This window comes from Castor canadensis, chromosome 7 (assembly GCF_047511655.1).
Source record: "Castor canadensis chromosome 7, mCasCan1.hap1v2, whole genome shotgun sequence".
Classification (NCBI taxonomy): Eukaryota; Metazoa; Chordata; class Mammalia; order Rodentia; family Castoridae; genus Castor; species Castor canadensis.
In genome coordinates this window covers 27549125-27569761 of record NC_133392.1, presented here as the reverse complement: position 1 = coordinate 27569761, position 20637 = coordinate 27549125, and the positions used below count along the sequence as shown (strand labels likewise).

General features: G+C 38.6%; 1 protein-coding gene across 4 annotated transcripts in view; it reads right to left on the bottom strand.

Moving 5' to 3' along the window:
• Armh3 (armadillo like helical domain containing 3) overlaps window positions 1-20637 on the bottom strand; it is a 158859-nt gene that overhangs the window by 112012 nt on the left and 26210 nt on the right. For all 4 annotated transcript variants that reach the window (XM_074078457.1, XM_074078455.1, XM_074078456.1 and 1 more), the window contains 7 exons: window positions 18467-18523; window positions 16516-16559; window positions 15305-15365; window positions 12620-12666; window positions 12041-12116; window positions 10250-10343; window positions 6031-6132 (listed from right to left, as the gene is read on the bottom strand). In XM_074078457.1, coding sequence (XP_073934558.1) covers window positions 6031-6132; window positions 10250-10343; window positions 12041-12116; window positions 12620-12666; window positions 15305-15365; window positions 16516-16559; window positions 18467-18523 — 481 coding nt within the window. The remainder of the gene's footprint in view (window positions 1-6030; window positions 6133-10249; window positions 10344-12040; window positions 12117-12619; window positions 12667-15304; window positions 15366-16515; window positions 16560-18466; window positions 18524-20637) is intronic.

Genomic DNA, 20637 nt, shown 5'->3' with positions numbered 1-20637 from the left:
TGGTTTAAAAAAAAAAAAAGGTTTCTGAATACAAAAGTAAAGCATATTTCAATACAGACATTTTAAACTAAAAAACACCCCCAAGCCTCCATCTTTAACCATGGATATTCTTTTTTTTTTTTTTTTTTTTTTTTTTGTAGGCAAAGTCTCACTAAGTAGCTCAAGCTGGCTTTGAACTGTTGATCTTCCTGCCTCCAGCTCCTGGTATGCTAGAATTACAGGGCTGTAATTCTAAATCTTTGCCTAATGTCTATTTCTTTCTTTTTTTTGCAGTACAGGGGCTTGAATTCAGGGTCTTCGCCTTGAGCCACTCCACCAGCCCTATTTTTGTGAAGGATTTTTCAAGATAGGGACTCTCGGAACTATTTGGCCAGGTGGCTTTGAACCACGATCCTCCTGATCTCTGTCTCCTGAGTAGACAGGATTACAAGTGTGAGACACCAGTACCTGGCAAATGTCTATTTCTTTTTCCAGTGCAAAGGACTGAACCCAGGGCCTTGCACATGGTAGGTAAGTGCTCTAGTGCTGAGCCACTCCCACAGCCCTAATTTCTATTTTAAAGATTGAGCAGATATTTCATTAAGTCAAAAGAAACCAGATTAAAAAAAGGTTTTAAAAGCAGAACCAAGAGGTGGGTGGATGGCTTAAGTGGTATAGGGCCTAGCAGCAAACATGAGGTCCTGAGTTCAAATTCCAGTACCATCAACAAAAATGCAGAACCAAATCAAGGGAGTGATAAACACAAAAATTCTGTGATAGTTTTTTTTGTTTTGGGGGTTTTTACATTTTATTTTGGTAATACTGGGGTTTGAACTCAGGGCCTCATGTTCCCTGCTAGGCCCTGTACCATTCCACTTGAGTCACTCTGCCACCCCTACTAAACATAAAATTCTGGAGACTGGAGAAGATGAATTATGGGGGAGGTAACACAAAAGTAGCTTCAACAGCATTACAAATGTTCTATTTTTTTTTTTAGTTGGGTGGTAGGTTTACAATATGTTCATTTTATTATTATACTTCATAACATATGCTATTATATTTACTATAAACTTTATAATTCATACATAAAAGTATCACTTTGTAAGTATCAACAATAGATACATAATAAAGAAGAAAAGGATATGATGAGGGGAGAAGAGAGCCAAGAAAAAGTTACCTCTATTACTCCTAAAAATATGAGCAGTTAGGGATGTAGCTCAGTGGTACAGTGCTTGTCTAGCATGCACAAGGCCCTGGGTTCAATTCCCAGCACCACGAAAATAACAACAATAACAATAATGTGATCTTTTCAGCCAGGGCATGATGTAGTAGGTCAGAAGCTAAAACAGGAAGATAGCTGGGCCAATAAAGCCCATAGAGGCCATTTTTTAAATTAATTCTTCATCATACTAACCTTGCCCTTTGCCATATTTAGGTTGCCTACTGCCAAAGACCTAACCAGCCTGAGTTTACAGTCACTAAGACTAAGCATACTGCCATTAATTAGCCTTTAATTTTGGCTTCTATTCAATGGATGGTGAAGTGATCAAGACAAGGAAGCTTATATAATCATTAAAGCTAAAAAATGAGTTCTAAGAGCCTCAATTCACTGTATTTTATCAAACAGAGCTAAAAGTTCACTTTTTCTGAGTCACATCCATGCAGTTTCCTTCCTTTATGGTTGCTACAACACTTCTAGAGAAAGGAAGAGGTTATCTATTTCCATAAAGAAGGAATAGCCTCAAGAAACCCTGATACACAAGAGTCTTTTTATCCTTGTCTACCAGATCTCACTTGCCAAGTCTGAGGTTCAGTCACCTCAGCAGCTCCCAAAGGACTGACTGTTCTAAGTTAGGAGTTTGTGACATGGAATATTTGCATCTATTTAAAATCTGTGGGTTGGGATGGAGGCATGGCTAAAGTGACAGTGAGCCTGCCTAGCAAGTGCAAGGCCCTGAATTCAAACCCCAGTACCACCCAAAAATAAATAAATCAATCCTGTGTGCAGTTCTTACACTTAACAGGGTACACTCACAAGACAAAAGAAGAAAATCTAAATTTGCAAAAGAAGAAATCTCCAAAACCTAGCATAATATGTCTGAATATAATATGGCTTAGACTTACCCACCCAGGTTCCTAATAATTCATTTCCTGTATTTATCTTTTAGCTGTCCTATCTTTTATCAGTTTCCTTCTTACTCCAAAAGCCCCTGGACCTGGTCTTTCCCTCCTTTCAGCTCCATTCCAAATTCTTGAAAACCCTGATACCCAAAACCTGCTCACCTCACTTGGCAAATAAAAGGATCCTAAAGTATGATAAATGCTGAAAGGAACCTTAAACCACTTCACTGGGCTTTAATCTCTACTCACAGAAAGTAAGTTGACAAAAGAGATTTTTTTTTTTTTTTTTTTGATACTGGGATTTAAACTTGGGATTTCACACACTTGCTAGCTCACTAAGCAGGCACTCTCTGCTTGAGTCACACCTGAAGCTTGTTGGTTATTTTACATATTTATTTTTTCCATACTGGGGTTTAAACTCAAGAGCATCACACTTGCTAGGCAGGTGGTCTACCACTTGAGCCATTCCACCTGCCTTTTTTTTTTTTTTTTTGTGCATGTTGGGTATTTTTGAAATAGGGTCTTGCTTTTTGCCTGGACTGGTCTTAAACCACACTCCCCTGTTTGTGCTTTCCTACGCAGCTGGGATAATAAGCATGTACCACCATCCCCAGGTTTTTTCTGTTGAGATGGAATCTGTCAAACTTCTTTTTTGGCAGGAGGGGAGGGAGGGAACAGGACCGAGGTTTGAACTCAGGGCTTTGGGCTTGCAATGCAGGTGCCCTACCACTTGAGCCACACTTTCCATCTTCACAAACTTTTTTGCCGGAGATGGCCTAGAACCCCTATCCTCCTGATCTCAAGCCTCCCACGTAGCTAGGATGACACACAATGTGTGCCACCAGCACCTGGCTTGGAACTGGACTTTTTGATAACTGAGAATCTGAAGCTTGTTCACAGACCACAATTTTAGAACTCAAAGGTCATCTATTGAACTTTTATAATTCCTAAAACAGGATTTAAGAATTCTTTTAAGTAAGTCTTTAGAAGAAAAAAAGACATGCCCAATTTGTTAAGAATAAATGACTCTGGAAAACTCAGGACTTAAAAGGACTTTTACTTTCTAAGTAAACCATTGCCAAAATTCTTCTTTCCACATTTTTTTATTAGTGTATATTAATTGTACAAAGAGGTTTCATTGATTTGTCCATACTTGCATATATACTTTGATCAGATATACTCCCTCTAAGCCTGGCACTGATGGCTCACACTTGTAATCCTAGCTACTGGGAAGGCTAAGATCAAGAGGATCAAGGTTCGAGGAGAGCCCAAGCAAAAAATTAAGATCCCCATCTTAACAAAAGCTGGGTGTGGTGGCAGGTGCCTCTAATCCCAGGAGATACAGGTAGGAAGATCCAGGTCTGAAGCCTGTCTGGAAAACACCCAACACAAAAAAGGGCTCGCCAAGAAAGTGGTAGAGTGCCTGCCTAATAAGTGTGAAGCTCTGAGTTGAAGAACCGGTACTGCCAATATATACACACACATACACACACACACACACACACAAATATCCTCTGTTACTTTCTTATTCTACCCACCAGAATATGTTAATATTTATCAATATTTCAAGTACTTTTGTAACTAGAAAATAAAATCTTTCTAAATGGCAGAAGCCCACCAAATCAACCTATAGATACCAAATAAAATTCTAATAAGAGGTTCACTAAAATACTAAGTACATCAAGAGCTTGCCTAGCATACACAAACCTTAGGTTTGAGCCCCAGCATTTAAAAAAAAAAAAAAAAAAAAAGGTGAGGTTTAAAAAAACATTAATTATGAGCTGGGCATGATGGTGCATTCCTGTAATTCCAGCACTCAAAAGGTTAAGGCAGGAGGATTCTGAGTTCAAGGCCAGCCTGGGCCACATAGTGGGACCCTATCTTAAAAAAAAAAAAAAAAAAAAAATCAGCCAGATGCCAGTGGCTCACACCTGTAATCCTAGCTACTCAGGAGGACTGAAGTTCAAAGCCAGCCCAGGCAAATAGTTCTGCAAAACCCTATCTCAAAAAGCCCTTCACAAAAATAGGGCTGGTGGAGTGGCTCAAGGTGAAGGACCTGAGTTCAAGCCTCAATACTGCAAAAAAAAAAAAAAAAAAAAAAAAGACTAGTCTTGACCATAAAATCCTCCTTTCTCTGTCTCCTAAATGCTGGGATTACAGGCCTGTATCACCATGCTCAGCACTGTATGAAGTTTTTCTTATGTTTAAATTATAGGCTTTTGGAAGTATAGAACAGGTGAAATGCCCTATCTCAAAAAAAAAAAAAAATTACAAAAAAGGGCTTGTAGAGTGGCTCAAGGTGTAGGCCCTGAGTTCAAACTCCAGCATTTTGGAGACAACTGGCAAAATTTAAAAACGGAATGAATATTACATGATATTAGGGAATTATTGCTGATTTTCTTGGATATAATAATGGTATTGTAGCTATCTAGGAAAATGTCTTTAATGTTAGGTGATGCAAGCCAAAGTACTTAGGTGTGAAGTATAGTGATATCTGCAATTTCCTTTGAAATGATTCCCCTGTCTCAAGGGAAAAAAATATTCAACACCCAATCCTCACCCACTGCCACTTGCATTTTTAGGATGAGTATTGACACTTCTATTTTAAGTGTTAAGGAATACAGTCCCTCTGAATCTCACCTCTTCCTACTGTACTCTGCAGAACAGTCCTGTAATTTTCACCACAAGCTGATGCTTTCAGTTCTTGTCCTCAAAAAGGAATTCCCTGAAGTGTGCTAATCTCCCCTCTTCTCACATAGAGGATCCTGCATCTATTTACTAAGATTTGCTAAGATGACTTGCTAGTTTTTGTAGAAATCAATTTTTTTTCCTGTTCTATTTATGAATCTTCCCCTCCAAGTTCAGGATTTTCCAAATACCACCTAATTGCTACCCAGCAGTAGAAATCACTCTTTTCTACGGGACCATCACCCTGCACAAGAGATCCCAACAGTTCATCTGTCAACACCACAAAATATAAACATTACACCAGGTATAGTAGGGCATATCTGTAATCCCAGCTACACAGGAGGTAGAGACTGGGAGACCAACCAGCCCAGGCAGAAAGTTAAGACCCCCATCTTAATAAAATCTGGGCATTCTGAAATATAAGCATAGTTTGTATTAATGTGACCAGCAGTCTTTTTACACGTTGTCTTGGTGAAGCTGTGTTTTAATAACACTCATGTATGTGAGCAGGCTTTCTTCTTGTGCATTTCCCATGGCATCAGAAAGCAGCACACCACAAGTTCTGTGTGGCCTCCCCAAGGAAGCTCTAGGGAAGAAAACGGACTAGCAGTGGAAAGGGCTCGTTACCAGCACAGGTGCAGTTTCTGCTGTCAGCTAGTTTGTTTTTAATTTCATTTTTGACAGGTTGACAAGGTTGTAATGAAATTTTAAGTTGCAATAAATATGTTGCTTTGAAAAAATAAATAAATAAATGAAATAAAAGCTGGGCATGGTGGCAGGTGTCTATAATCCCAAGGGACACAGGTAGGAGGATCTAGGTCTGAATCCAGTCCCAGGCAAAAACGTGAGATCCTGCTGGTGCCAGTAATCCTAAATACTTGGGAGCCTGAAACTGGGAGGTCAGCCCAGGTAAGTAGTTCTCAAGACCCTAATCTCCAAAATAACCCAGCAAAATGGACTGGAAGTATAGCTCAAGTGTCCTGCTTTGCGAGAATGTGCATTGCAAGCACAAAGTCCTGAGTTCAAAACCTAGTCCCACCAAAAAAAAAAAAGTTGAGATCCTATCTGAGAATAACCAAAGCAAAGGCTGGGATGTGGCTCAAGTGGTGGATGTGCTGCCTAACAAGAACAAGCCCCTAAATTCAAACCCCAGTACCGCCAAAAAAAAAAAAAATTTGCTCTTTGATTCTAGCTGCCAGCCATATTTCCTACTTCCTGAACTCCCAAAGTAGGACGCCTTACCTTTAGTGTCCTGCATGACAATTGAGCTATACTTTAAGAAGGTTATCAGTAGATTACTGGTCTGTACATCTGCATCCAGTGGGAGTTCCACAGAACTTATAACTGGAATAGAAAAGATAAAATGCACTTAGTCCATAACATATTCCATCTAACACTTCTACCCACATAGCCAATTTGCCAGCAGGCAAGAAAATGACTAAATAAGCTTTTCCCACAACAGAAGGAGGACCAAGTACTTACCATAAAATTTTTATCTACTTTTCCTAGGCCTTTAGAGCCCTCCCTCCTCCCCCAAATAAAGCCCATCAAGTTTCTGTCACAGCTAAGGTCAGTCTCCAGCAATACTGCACTTCTCCCAACATCCTAGGAAGGGTATAGTGATTCCACATCCACACCCAAGTAATTTGAAAGAGTTCAGGGCCCTTCGTAAAGACACTAATTTCTATCTACCTAAAAGAAAGATCTGTATTGAATATAAATGAGTCTTGCTTTGATGAGTCTCTTGCTTAAAATAATTGAAGATTCCTTCCCAAATAAGGAGAAATCTTATTCAATTTTGAGAACAAGCCTTTATTTTATTTTTTAGAGAAAAGCCTTTAGACTGGAAGTACAAGATAAAGAGGAAAAAAGTTAGGGGAAAACTACATTTAAATTCTGCTCCTTAATCCCTTCCCCCCTGAAAGGGAACCTGAAAAGGAGTATCAGACTGAAAACAGGCAGACATTATTGATTGGAACAGAATGAGAAACAAGTTTTATATATCCAGATGCTGTTTCCAAGAGAAATCCCCTCCCCTTGACAAAGACTGACCTACATGGAACATACTGTTAATGCAGAGTTTCATGATGGCCCAGACAAGCTGGACAATCTATAGCTTTCTGCTGTATTTCCAGCCATAAACATTCATCTGAATTTAGAGTATTACTCATAATGTATATTCATAACGATAATGGATCCCTCTGGAGTTATTATGATGTATGCAGAGGCTGTTTATTAACAACGGAAAACATTTGCATATCATGGACCCATAATACACAGTAAGCACAGCAAAAAGCCTTATGAAAAGAAATTAGTATGCTCAACTCTTGGCTGTTTTCCCACAGTTCAGCCCCCAAGAACTAATAAAAGACAAATATATTTTTATGTTGAAATACTAAATGATCTTAATTCATAATATGGGTTAATGACCTGAGACTGTCACTTTTAAACCACACCTACTTTGAAGCTCAAACCCCATAAACAGTCCTTTGTCCAATATAAAGAGGGACTTTTTTTTCCCGCTCATAGCAGCAATGACTGGAAAACTATCTTATATAATACGTAGAAAATATAGCAGTATATGTATTTTTAGTTTACCAGAAAAGTCCTCTCATGCCAAGGCGGAGTTGTCAAATGTCAAGTCTGAGCTGAGAACAAATGTTACAGCTAACTGTTGGCTTTTAAAAATAATGGTTCCAGTGACATACCTTTAAATATAACTGGGCTACTAAGCAGCACTATAATTAAAAAACAAAAATTAAATATAATACTTAGGACCCCTACAGAAAGGAAATGTGTTAGAAGAAAAAGAACAAATAAGACAGAATAAAATTCCTCACAAATTAAAATTTTCCATCTTAAGATTTTTTTCCTCCATCTTTGCCTTTATAATTCTTCCCAGAAGCTTTTGTCAAGAGAGACAGTCATTTGAAAGTGGGCTGACTTGATCTACCCACTAGAAAAAAATAAAAGCTCACTGGTTGTAGGTAAGTAAGCACAAATCCTGCCATTGCATAATCAAGTGTGTGGGTGGAAGTGTTCACAATGAACAGTTTGAAAGGCAGTTCTCTGAAACATCCAAACCCCAGTATCACATGGAAACATGGATCTGAGATATAAAAAATATATATATAGAGAGAGAGAGCTTCTGATAGCCATGGTAACCAGGCAGGCTTCATCCTTAAAGAAAAAGTACAGTATTTCTATTGGCTTACTCAGTGACCTGAATAAACAGACAAGTAGGCAATCTTCACTATGCTCCTTCTCATTAAGATATTTTGGAATTTGGCTTTCAATTCTAAACAGATCCAATTTGCTACCGAATACCTGAATATCAATGGCACCTCCTTGCCATACTGTACTGCTTATACTGCCTTAAAATGCTACTGCCACAACAAGCACTATAGAAAAATCTAGGGACTGAGGATGTAGCTCAGTGATAGAGCCCTTGCATGAGGCCCCAAGTTCAGTTCCCAGCACTGCAAAAATAAAAAATAAAAAAGAGAAAGCAGAACAAAGAAGGTCATTTCACATACAAACAGGAGAGAAACACAAAGAAAGGAACAAAGCTTCTTTACATGAAATAAGGTCAACATTTGAGATACATTAAGTATTAATGTAGATCATTTTTAGAATAAGATTTCAATCAGAAACTCAGCCTACAATACAACCAATTCAGGTAACAGATTTTCAGACAAAAGTCATACTTTCTTTTTTCTTTATTTTTTTAACTGACATATAAAAACAAAAATCACACTTACTTATGGTACTCCATAAGTACAATATTTTAATACATGTATAAGCTGCATAAAGTTTCAATTAGGCTACACATATCTATTCTCAAACATTATTTCTTTTTTGTTGCTTTTTTCTTTTTATGTTCTAGCCATTAGATTTATAAAGGGGAAGTTTATTTTGTTTTTAGGTGAAGAAGTTTTAAATTTCTACCAAATTCCCAATTATACTACACTCAAATACTGTCATTTCCACCGAGGAGTAGCTGACAGATACGTAACAGTTAGTGAATCGCAGGTTCACTTTTTCATTCATTTATTCAACGAATATTTACTAAGTAATTACCATGCCAAGCACTATATTGAGCATACAGCAGAAAGCAAAATACACACAGTCTCTGCCCCGATTACACGTCTTGTTTCTTATTTCCTATTCTTGCTAACCTTACTCACTAAACTGCTCCATTTCTCTGGCCTCAATTCCCTCATCTGTTAAATGGTCACATGAGACAACATTTATTTTAGTGCTTTAGAGTCATAAAATATCTCATACATGCCTCACAAGAACCCTGCTGTATGGCAGGACAGGCATTACTGAACTTTGAGGCATTACTCCATGATCCTAATACCATTACCTGAGTGCACAAGCTAGTTACCTTTCTTCTTATATAGGAAAAGAAAAAACAAAAAGAAAAACCTTTGGAACTTTGGGAGCCCTAAAGGACAGTTCCACATATGCACAATTTTTTTTTTTTTGATACAGGATCTCTCTATATTGCTTAAGCTTGTCTCTAATTCCTGAATTCAAGTGATTCTCTTAATTCAGCCTTCCAAGTACTGGGAATACAGGCACATGCTACCATGTCCAGTTTAGACAACTTTCTTTCTCTTTTTATTTGTACTGGGTATTGAGACTAGGGTCTTGTGTGTGCTAGGCAAGCACTCTACCACCAAATGACATTCCCACATCTTTTTAAGTGAAATTAAATTTATTTATTTTTGGTGGTACTGGGGTTTGAACTAAGGGCTCACGCTTGCTAGGCAGACACTCTACCACTTGAGGCACTCCACCAGCCCTTTTTTTGCATTGAGTCTTTTCGAGATAGAGTTTCTCAAACTATTAGCCCAGGCTGGTCTTAGAACCATGACCCTCCTAATCTTTGCCTCCTGACTAGCTAGGATTACAGACATGAGCCACCAGCCAGGCTTTAATTTTATTTTGAGACAGTCTCACTAAGCCTCACCCAGGCTGACCTCAAACTCTCTCTGCAACCCAGGCAAGGCCTTGAACTTGTGATCTTCCTGCCTCAGCCTTCTAAATAGAAGGGATTAAAAGTATGTGCCATTATGACTGACTTAAATTTCTTATCATAAGAATTAACAAATGTGGAGGGGAAGGGCATAAGGAAAGGGTGAATGAGGGCAAATATGGTCGAAGTATTTTGTATTCATATATGAAAATAGAATAATGAGACTTGTTGAAATTGTTCTAAGAAGGGGAAGAGAAGGGATGAGGGAGAACAATGGAGGGGGTGAATCTAATTAAGATATATTGTAAGCACATATGTAAATATCACAATGTAGTCCTCTGTACAAATATTATATGCTAATAAAAATACAAAAATTTTTTAAAAGAATGAACAAGTGTGTTCTTTAACTCAGCTATGCTTACCCTGAAAGATCTAAGATCATAGTAATCAAGGTCACAAAAGAGGTAGTGGGCTCACCATCAGAGGAGGGTGGCGTGGTCCCAAGTGGTGTGACTGGGGTTGTTGGAGTGGGACTGACAGGGGTTGTCACCAACCCCATTTCTGGATGACTCTGAAAGAAGACACAGATGGGTAAGAAAACAGAAAACCCAATTCTCCTTAAGCATTCTCTTCCTAATATTCTCACTGGTATTACTGGCCTTATAATTAGACCAAAAGCTCACTGCAGAGAGACTTCTGCATTTGGTTCCTATGAATGCCTGATTACTGCTATGCTTGCTAAACTCTAACAAGCTCTGTGGGCTAACTTTTGTTAAGCAAGTAGGTTCCCATTACGTAAGTTTTGTTGCAGCAGGCAGAGTGGCTCAAGTGGTAGAGTACCTGCCTAGCAAGTATGAGGTCCTGAGTTCAAGTCGTAAGTTTTGTTGCAGAACCAGACAAACAAAAATTATTCAGATGATTTTACATAAAGGAGGGCATTTGCAGTCCTATCTGGACCTAAGAAGGGACTACTCTCAGCATATCAACCTAAAACACATCTGTAAGTTATTCTAATTATCACAAAATTGACTAATAAATATAGGATAGCCAAGGGGATTCTAGATACCATAAAAAGAGCTATGCTGATGGCAGCTTTCCTGTTCCACAACGAACAAGAATATGTGGAGTATGGAGATAGAGAGTCAAAGGAAGACACACAGAAGGTACCAAAACAGATAACCCCTCTGTCCTGCCATATCAATGCTTGAGAAACAAGCTCAGTGGTACCTCTTTTTAATCTCCCTTTTCTCCCCCAACATCTTTATCATCACTTTACTTTTCTTACCTCTTCTTCTTTTAAAATCAGTTATTGAATTTAACAAGCTGACAAGGAACACAGTGAGAGTAGTGAAGTTTCTTATGTTCTCAGTCATGAAAACTCATGTCCTCCAACGTAGACCCCAAACCAGTATACTGCTTTTAAATGACCTTATTGTTTTTATTAAAACTTATCAATGGATTCCATTCCTATGTGGCTTTTGTGGGGGGGAGGGAGGCACAAGTAAACTTTCCTTTAAAAGAAACCTACATACATATTTTAAACAATCCAGCTCTAAGATAAAAATACTTTACCAATTTTTTTAATCTAGCTTTCATGAACTCAAGTTCTCAACCTATTCCAGTCCTCTTCTGTGCCAATTACTGAGGACATCCCTTAAGGATGTGACCCAGCACTCAATACTATGTCTTCCTGCTTTCAATGCACATAAACCATTTTGTATATTAGTAACAAACCATACCCTGGACAGGGTATCTATCTTTTCTTTTCTGGAAACTGGTAAGATAATAACATAAACGACTTGGCCTATTTTATCTCCAGTTGTAATTCCACAGGGATTTATAAAGAAGAAAGCCTGATATAAAATTCTGTACACTAAATAATACCACAGAATTTCTGGTAAACAAAATGAAGTAATCTCTATTCTTTTTGGTTAACTGAATGAGTAAACTGGTCAAAGCCATTAACTTTGCATATCATTAGACCTACTTCAACACCAGATGGGCACATATATTTGAGGACAGCACAAACCATAGGCAACTGATAGAGCACTCTATTACTACCACTTACCAATGCAAAGCAGAATTTAAACAGCACAGCCACATAGGCTTTTTCATGGAATGGATATGTATGAAATCCAGGGAGAGGGTTGTAGCTATAGCTGAGCAGCAGAGCGCTTGCATACCATGTGTAAGGCCCTGGGTTAGATCCCCAGGAAGGGGAAAAAAATATTAGGGAGAAAAAGGATTGGAATTTTTAATGTAACCAACCTGAGCTAATACTGTGATGAAGTTTCGGTTTAAATGAACAGCTTCATAAAGTGCCAGAAGAATGGCTTCATTGGTTCTAAAGAAAAAGAAAATAAATTGTAATTGTTCTTACAGTAGATGATTTAAAACATTATAACCATCAAGATAAGATTTTACCCCAGCTCCTCACTATCAATACACTTCGAGTTTTTAATGTTCCCCTTTACTTTCCCTTTTGGCATTATGCAAAGGTATACAGGAAAGGAACTTAAGTTCCTTAGGACCAGTCCTTATCTACTTCATTCACTATCCCTCCTATGTTTCCACCCCAATCCAATTAAATCCTTAACCCAGCACTCTGTCATTTCATTCCAGAGATAACTAGGAACAGTTTTTCAACTTCTTGGAGTTCTTTATACGTGAGACGGAAGCAGAGATTTCTATTAGTCCAGTATTGTTTAAAGCCCAAAAAACATTTGAAAAATCTCCAAAAACAGTTTTAATCTGTAAAATATTAGCAAGAGGTAACATTTCTCACTCTTATATACAAGAGGAGAGCCCACTTTAAAGTTCAAGTCATTACACAAGAATGTCACTTACTGTACTGAGATTTTCTCATGGGCATCTGCTATGAACATGCTGCCCACCTGTGGAAGGAAAGGGAAATTGCAGACTTTATGCAAGAGGATGTGAAAGGAGCTTTGTGCCTTACAGTGAGAGGTAACTTGAAACTCTGGACCATCAGCCACATACTCTAAAACCAGACTACTTTGAAGATCTTAAAAGACTTACAAGTAATAAATAAAATAAAGAGAATCTAACCAAATCATCTTGTCCTAAAGGACCTTAAAAAATCCTGTATTTTTGTCCAGTCCTCCTTTCACTGTGTAGGCTCAGTCACCACAACAGTAAATAGATGTTAACTTACATATTCTTATCACTCTGCATCTTTCCTAAAAGCTGCTTAATTGCAGTCAGAAACTAACTCATATAGGACATCACAGAAAGCAGGCTGACTTTCTGGAGGGAATATCTAAGTTTCAGACAAGAATTCGCTTTGCAAGACCCTTACTTTTGTTTTGTTTGGTTTTGGTGGGACTGGGGTTTGAACTCAGGACTTCACACTTGCAAAGCAGGTGCTCTGCTGCTTTAGCCACTCCTCCATTCTCTACCTTTCAGATCACAAAATCATTAGTTTGTGTCCTAGTCAGGGCAGGCAAATAAATGATTGGTATTAGTTGCCTTTAATATATGATTTCAGAGGTACTGAGAATGATGTCCACCTGCTTAATGATGCCCCAAACTATACAGCTAGAGTTTCATTTGTTTAGTACAAAACCTTTTCTCCTTGGCTAAAAGTTGAAGATCCCTGGGAGCAATATAATTGTATCTAATGCATATAATTAAATACTAATAACAAAACTCATACTTCTCTAGCCTCTGAGAAACTGCATTCATTTATGTCTCAGAGTTAAAAAGTTAATAAAGTTCTTTTCCAAAAGTAAAGGAGAAAGCACCGGGGAAAATCTGCTTTTAGGGATAGGGGGCAGCTGTTCCTTTCAGTAAACTCAAAAACTGTTTTGATCTCACTTGAACACTAATGCCCAAAAAAGACAGACTTTCTTGGATTTGAGGGAGATCTGGCTGCGACATCTGTCACCCCATTGATCTCCTGGGTTAATCCAGCTGATCTGGCTGGCTAGGCAGGTGTCCCCTTCCTCCCTCACCATTCCATGTGCATCCCTCCTGAAGCTGCATACATCCCCCGATAGAGGAGGACTGTTCTTCAGAGAAGGGTATACGAGTAGCTCGCTCTCCTGCTAGAACCTCCAAATAAGCTCTCAAGGCAGACTTTCTGAATCTGCCTAGATTCTAGGATCTCTTAGATTTATCTCTTAAAACTTAGTGGCAGCAAGGCCTGGTAGCAGAGGCTTGTGATCCCAGCACTCAGGTAGTAAAGGCAGATAGACTATAAATTCAAGGCCAGCCTAGACTACATGAGACCGTGTAAAAAAAAATAAAAACAATTAGTGCCAGATTATCTGGCCCAAAATGCCAGCTTGCCAAGATTCAGAACCTTGAAGTCTTACAAATTTGACCATTAACTTTCCTAAATCTTGCCATTCTCAGCACAGACCCTAAGCCTTTTAGATGAACGGCTTATATCTACTACATAACCTTCCAACCCCTAGAACAGCTACTAGGGATCATGTGGCCAGAGTACATTATAAAAGAGCGCTTAAGAGAGGACTCTGATGTAAACCCTCTGATCCAAAAAGGGCCAACTGTTTCATGAGAGTGGGGTCTTGCTATGTTGTTCAAAGTGATCAACAACTTGTGGGCTTAAGTGATCCTCCTGCCTCTGCCTACGAAGTATCTACAGGTACATACCCTCACACCTGGTCCAGGGCTTTTTTTGTTGTTGTTGCTGGTAGTAAGTTTTGACTTCAGGGCCTCACTCTTGCTAGGCAGGCACTTTACCGCTTGAGTGACTCTGCCAGCACTTTTTTGTGTTAGATATTTTCAAAATAGGGTCTTGAGAACTATTTGCCCAGTCTGGCTTCAAACTGTGATCCTTATGATCTCTACCTCACAAGTAGCTAGGATTACAGGCCTGAGCCACCAATACCCAGCCAGGGCCAAATCTTTAGGAAGCAAAAGTCTGACTTAATGTGTAAATGTGTACCTTTTCTTTTTTTTCTGTTTCTTTCTTTTTTTTTTAAGATAGTAACTCACTATGTAGCCCAGTCTAGCCTCAAACTCACAATACTCCTACCTTAGGAGTATGGGATTACAGATGGGCACCGCCATGCCAAGCTATACCTTTTCATTATAAACTCATTAAGAAAAAAATAAAGCTGGACACTGGTGCCTCACATCTGTAATCCTAACCACTTGGGAGGCTGAGAGCAGGGGGATCACGGTTCAAGGCCAGCCCAGGCAAATAGTTCACAGGACTCCATCTCCAAAAATACAAACAAAAATGGACTGGAGGTGTGGTTCAAGCGGTAGAGCACCTGTTCTGCAAGTAAGAAGACCTGAATTCAAACCTCAGCCCCACAATAAAAAAGGAAAGAAAAAATAACTCAGAAAAATCAAAGCTCCTCTTCTTATTTTATCTGGTTTTGGAACTCACTGAAGGAGGTATTATTCCAAATAAAATCTGCTCTAAGTGGTCTTCCTCCCCTCATGATGATACCATCTCAAACATCTGAACTCCTGAGATCAGATATGCCTAGCCCGAAGACCTCATCACGAAAAAAAAAAAAAGTAAGTAGGACTTACCATATTTGTTAAAGCAGAGAAAAAACCACTCTGGTGTTCTTCTTCCTTGTCTTTATACTGCCTGAACAAAAATAACTAAATTCAGCTTCAGGATTATTTATCAAGTATGTCTTTGACCCTGACAGTCTAGGTAATCAGGGCAGAACCCTCTTACAATTCTCTGACTGTAGAAAACTAAAGCATGATGACAATCTACCCATTGCAGTTCCCCCGCAAGCAAAGAGGCACCCATCTGTTCTTGAAGTAGTATGTACCAAAATGCCTGACTACTTTGAGAGAGACTTAGAAAGCAAGTTGCCAAAGTGTGAAACTGCTCTAACATATGGTTGATCCAGTTATTTCCCAAACAGACTATTACTTTAAAAGTGTGACAGTGAAATTACTTTAAGGCTGAAACAGGGAAAACCTTGTTTGTATTTGAAGGAAGAGAAAGAAAATTGGAAAGCTAAAACATGTGTGGAGATGAAACATATCTGAAATCACTAAACCCAATTATATGTAAGGAAAGTCTACAGAGAAGCAAGAAAGATCCTGCATAGCCTTTGACAGGATTACAGGTAACTCTGGTTTTCATTCATAGAACACCAGATCCTTCCCCATCCACAGCAAGAAGAAAAGCAAGCATCAGTGAGAGGACCATCCCCATCCAGGTGAGACTGAAACTCTGGAAAACTGAGGTTGATCACTAATGAAAAGAAACATTTGGTTTGAGGTTGTAGCTGAGTGATAGGGTATGTGTTTAACTTGCCTAAGGCTCTAGGTTCAATCCCAAGGACCAAAGAAAAGAAACAAAAAAAGAAACATCTTCAAACTAGACCTACCTCAATGTTTTCTCCTTTTATTTTTTAAGAAATAAAAAATGACACTTGTATGACACACTGGGCAAAACGGAGAAAGTGTTTATAGCTATAAAGCTAGTTAAAATGCTCTGCAACAAAGTACCAAAGGAAGGCTACAAAAGAATGTGCTTAATTGATTAAAGTAAAGACAGACACTATAATGGTGGCTACTTTTCTTCCCCTGTACTTAAAAACAACCCATGCTAATGCATCAAGCTGAATTGCAGCAAAAACACCTGCATGCAGCTATACCTCTGACTACTCTTCTGAGACAGGTCAGGAAATGTCACCTAACAACTCTATGACATCTGTTCCCTACTCAATTAATTCAAATGAAAATTAGACTTTCCCCTTCTGGAAAGGTATACTTACCTGTTGTACTCAGATAAAGCCTGAGCTATCACAAGTCCCATACCCTGGAAAAGAAAAGATAATGTAGCTGAAATAAGCAAGCAGCTTTTGGTTTTGGTAGCAATGCTATAACTCAACCAGGAAGAACATTAAACCTACATGGTGTATGCCCAAAAAGTTCTGCCTGAAAGCTGACAACAAGGACAGAAATACTGAGAAGCACTGTCAAAGCAGATAATAAAAATCTTAATAAGAAATTTTTTTTATCTAATTATCTTACTAATGTTCCCAGATACAATTAAAATAGAGTAACAAAGGTGAAACAGATCGGCCCAGATTACTGACAATTTCACTGGATTATTTTCACTTGCAAAGACAAAACTAAGTTAGAATATTCAAAGAAAAAGCCCTCATTTATCTCCAAAACAGCCACAGTAAAAGTGACAATGAGTCTCAGGCCAAATGAAAATGCATATACACAAGCCACTCTCTAGGTCAAAAGAAAAAGAAAAGGGAAGAAGCATCTAATCAATATTAAAGGGACCTGTCAACTTTCTTCAGAACATGCGAAGCATAACACAAAGATCAATTAAGGCCACAAGGATGAACCATGTGTGCCTTTTTATAAGGAAAATTAGTATGGGGGGCTTTGGAGCTCTTTGTGGGGTTGTGGGTTTGTTTCTTTGTTTGTAGTGCTAAGGATCAAGCCCAGGGCTTTGCTCACGACAGGCAAGCACTCTACCACTGAATCATATCTCCAGCCCCTCATAAGAGAAATTAGAAGAAATAAAGAGGACAGGACAGAAAGGAAATAAAGCCAGAAACCTGGTAATCTTCTTTCTCCCTATATTCATAGATGTTATTTTGCAAACTTTCAAGGACATATATAACAGATATATATTATCCTTCATGTTTCAGACTCACCAAGTCAGGCTATAAATATTATCAAGCTAATTCAACAAGAAGGAGTCTCCCATTATTTGCTCATCTAAGCTTCCTTGCTCTTGGATGTACAATTTATTTACTCAGTAGCATAATCAACGTCAGCATATTTTAACTATGAAAATAACCAACAAATTCATCATAATTAGCAAGTAAATGTTCCTCAAAACCTTCCTTCTATGACAGTAAGACAGAAGATAGTAAAATAATAGCACTTATGTTCTAAAAAGAAATACCTAGCTGGACACTGGTGGCTCACACCTGTAATCCCAGCTACTCATATAGCAGAGATCAAGAGGGTCGAGGTTAAAAAAAAAAATAAAAAATCACAAAAAAGGACTGGTGGAGTGGCTCAAGGTGTAGGCTGAGTTCAAACCCCAGTACCACAAAAAGAAAGAAAGAAAGAAAAAAATACCTAATCAGGTATAATCCCAGCATTCAGGAAGCTGAGGCAGGAGGATCTCAATTCAAGGACAGCCTGAGCAGGCTGGGCACAGGTAGCTCATACCTGTAATCCTAGCTACTTGGGAGGCTGAGATCCAGAGGATGGAGATTTGAGGCCAGTCCATGCAAATAGTTCACAAGACCCCATCTCCAAAACAACCAGAGCAAAATGGACTGCAGATGTGCCTCAAGCAGTAGAATGCCTGCTTTGTAACACAAAGCCCTGAGTTCAAATTTCAGCCTACCAAAATAAAAAAACAAAAAGACAGCCGGGATTACTCAATCTTTATAGCCAGATGAAATAAACACAATAGCTCTCCGCTCCTGGTTTTGTTTTGTTTTGTTTTTTCTTTGTTTGATTGCAGTACTGGAAATTAAACCCAGATCTACTGAGCTATATCCTTATCCCTTTTTATTTTGAGATAAGTTGTATGGACCGGACTTGAACTTTCAATCTTCCAGCCTCAACCTCCCAAGCAGCTGGGATTATAGACTCCACTGGCCCAGCTTCTTTTCTTTTAGTGTCTGCTGAAAATAAGAGCATTGAATGGCAAATAAGATAATACACAAGAATCCAAATACTCACATTGAGCGTAGCCTCATCATCCACAATAGATAGCTTCACAATATAAGGATTCACAGACTGTTAAACAATAGTACAGAGTCAGGTGAGTGTGACCTAGTTAAGGAAACCTATTAGATAATTAAGAAAATATTAACAAAAATCCTTCTATCTTCTTCTGTCCTTCATCTCTTTCCATAGTGATGCTCTCAATACCCAGCCCCAATGTGGCTTGCCTACTGACTCTCCCCATTTCTATAACTCTCTCAGCACATATGGGCATATGCCAAGTGGACATGTGTGCATGCATGCACATACACACACAAACACTAGTTCTATTCTACCTGTATTTTCCTCTTGGCTGAATTAGCTCAGGCTTATGTTCACCACTTCTCCCATGTTTCCTCCCTTACTTATTTCTGAAAAGTAAGTGATGGGGTGGGGGAGTGGCTCAAGTGATAGAGGGCAAGCCTAATAAGCACAAGACCCTGAGTTCAAATCCCAGTACCACCAAAATATATATATATATATGTATATATTTCACATATATAAATTATAAAAAAATAAGTGAACACTACACAAAACACATACTTTGTCCTGCCCTACTGAGTCTATAGGGATAGGTATCTTTTGGGAGACATAAAAAAGCTTCTTTGCCATAAGGCACATATTTATAACTTACATTCTCTCCCAAAGGCTCCCTAACCATTTCATAGACTATATGCAAGGACTGATTCAGCCATCCATAAAACAAAACCAACTTGGGGGTAGAAAGTAGCAGCTGCTTAACAGCCACAGAGGCTGTTTATGGAGATCTAATAACACTGCAGGGGGAACTGGAAAAAAAAAAAAAGGATGTAATTGTAGAGCCACAATCTGGTCAGGACCCTGGGATTTAATAATTGTCCCACCACTTACAGCAATGGAAGATTTCTTGAGGTTTCCCAGACCCAATCTCAACTGGGCAGCATACAGAAATGGACATATATTGAAATGGACCATCTTCCTACCAGAGCCAAGAACCAATGACCTGCTCACCTTGAAAACATTCCACCCACAGGATATAAGGAAAGACCTAAGACAGATGAGGCACCAGTTGTAACCCAAAGGAGGCAAGTAACAATAATTCTCAGACTGGCAGTTTTTATAGCTACCAAGAAAACTCATTACTAAGAAACTTGAAAATCCAACTGAAAGTCTAACCCCCCACATAGACCTTATTTAATCAAGTTTCTGAGGACATCTTTTACATGTCAACTGGGAATAGAAAAAGAGAATGTTGTTCTCTTAACAGCCCACATGTTTACAAAGTTATACACAACACAATATAAGGAGGTTGAACCCAATCCATTTGTTACTTGATCTGATAGAGGAAAGGCTCTCACACGTCTTCTTATAACCAACAGTCAAATCCTGCTGATGCTACTACAGATTTCAGGCAAGATCCAATGCAAGTGGATCCTTAAAAAAGAAAATCAACAGTCTGACCTAGAGATGTTGCCATGATAAGAGCAACATTAGAAAGAGCAAACCACTGTTTCTTGGCACAGTATATGCAAATCCTAGCCACTCACCTTCCCAAAAGTAGACTCTTAGGTAATAACAAGGATCATCTGATTACTAAGATGAGTATATGCTTTAGCAGCAGTTGAGGAAAAAGCAATGTGGCTAAGACCAAAGGTTTGAATTCTAGTTTTTTGTTTGTTTCTGTTTTGTTTTGATGGTGGTACTAGAATTTGATCTCATGTTCTTCTACTTAATAGGCAGGCACTCCACCACTTGAGCCATACCCCCAGTCCTAGTTCCTCTTCTTATTGTGAGAAATCAGACACATTAATTAACCTTCAATTTACTCATCTATAAAATGGGGATATTTCCTCCCCTGGTGTTACAAAAGGCTTAAATTAAATATGACAAATAAAATCCTTAGCATGGTATGTGGTATATTAATAGCTATACTCTTTGCCCTTTGATGTTATTAAACATATTCAAAAAAAAGTTTGTGTTACTTATTTATTTATTTTTAGTGGTACTGAGATCTGCTAGGCAGACCTCTACCACTTGAGCCACTCCACCAGCCCTTTTTGGTGTTGGGTATTTTGTTTGTTTGTGTTTGGCAACACTGAGGTTTGAACTCTGGGCCACATGCTTGCTATTCAGGCTTTCCTACCACTTAAATCATTCTACCAGCCCTT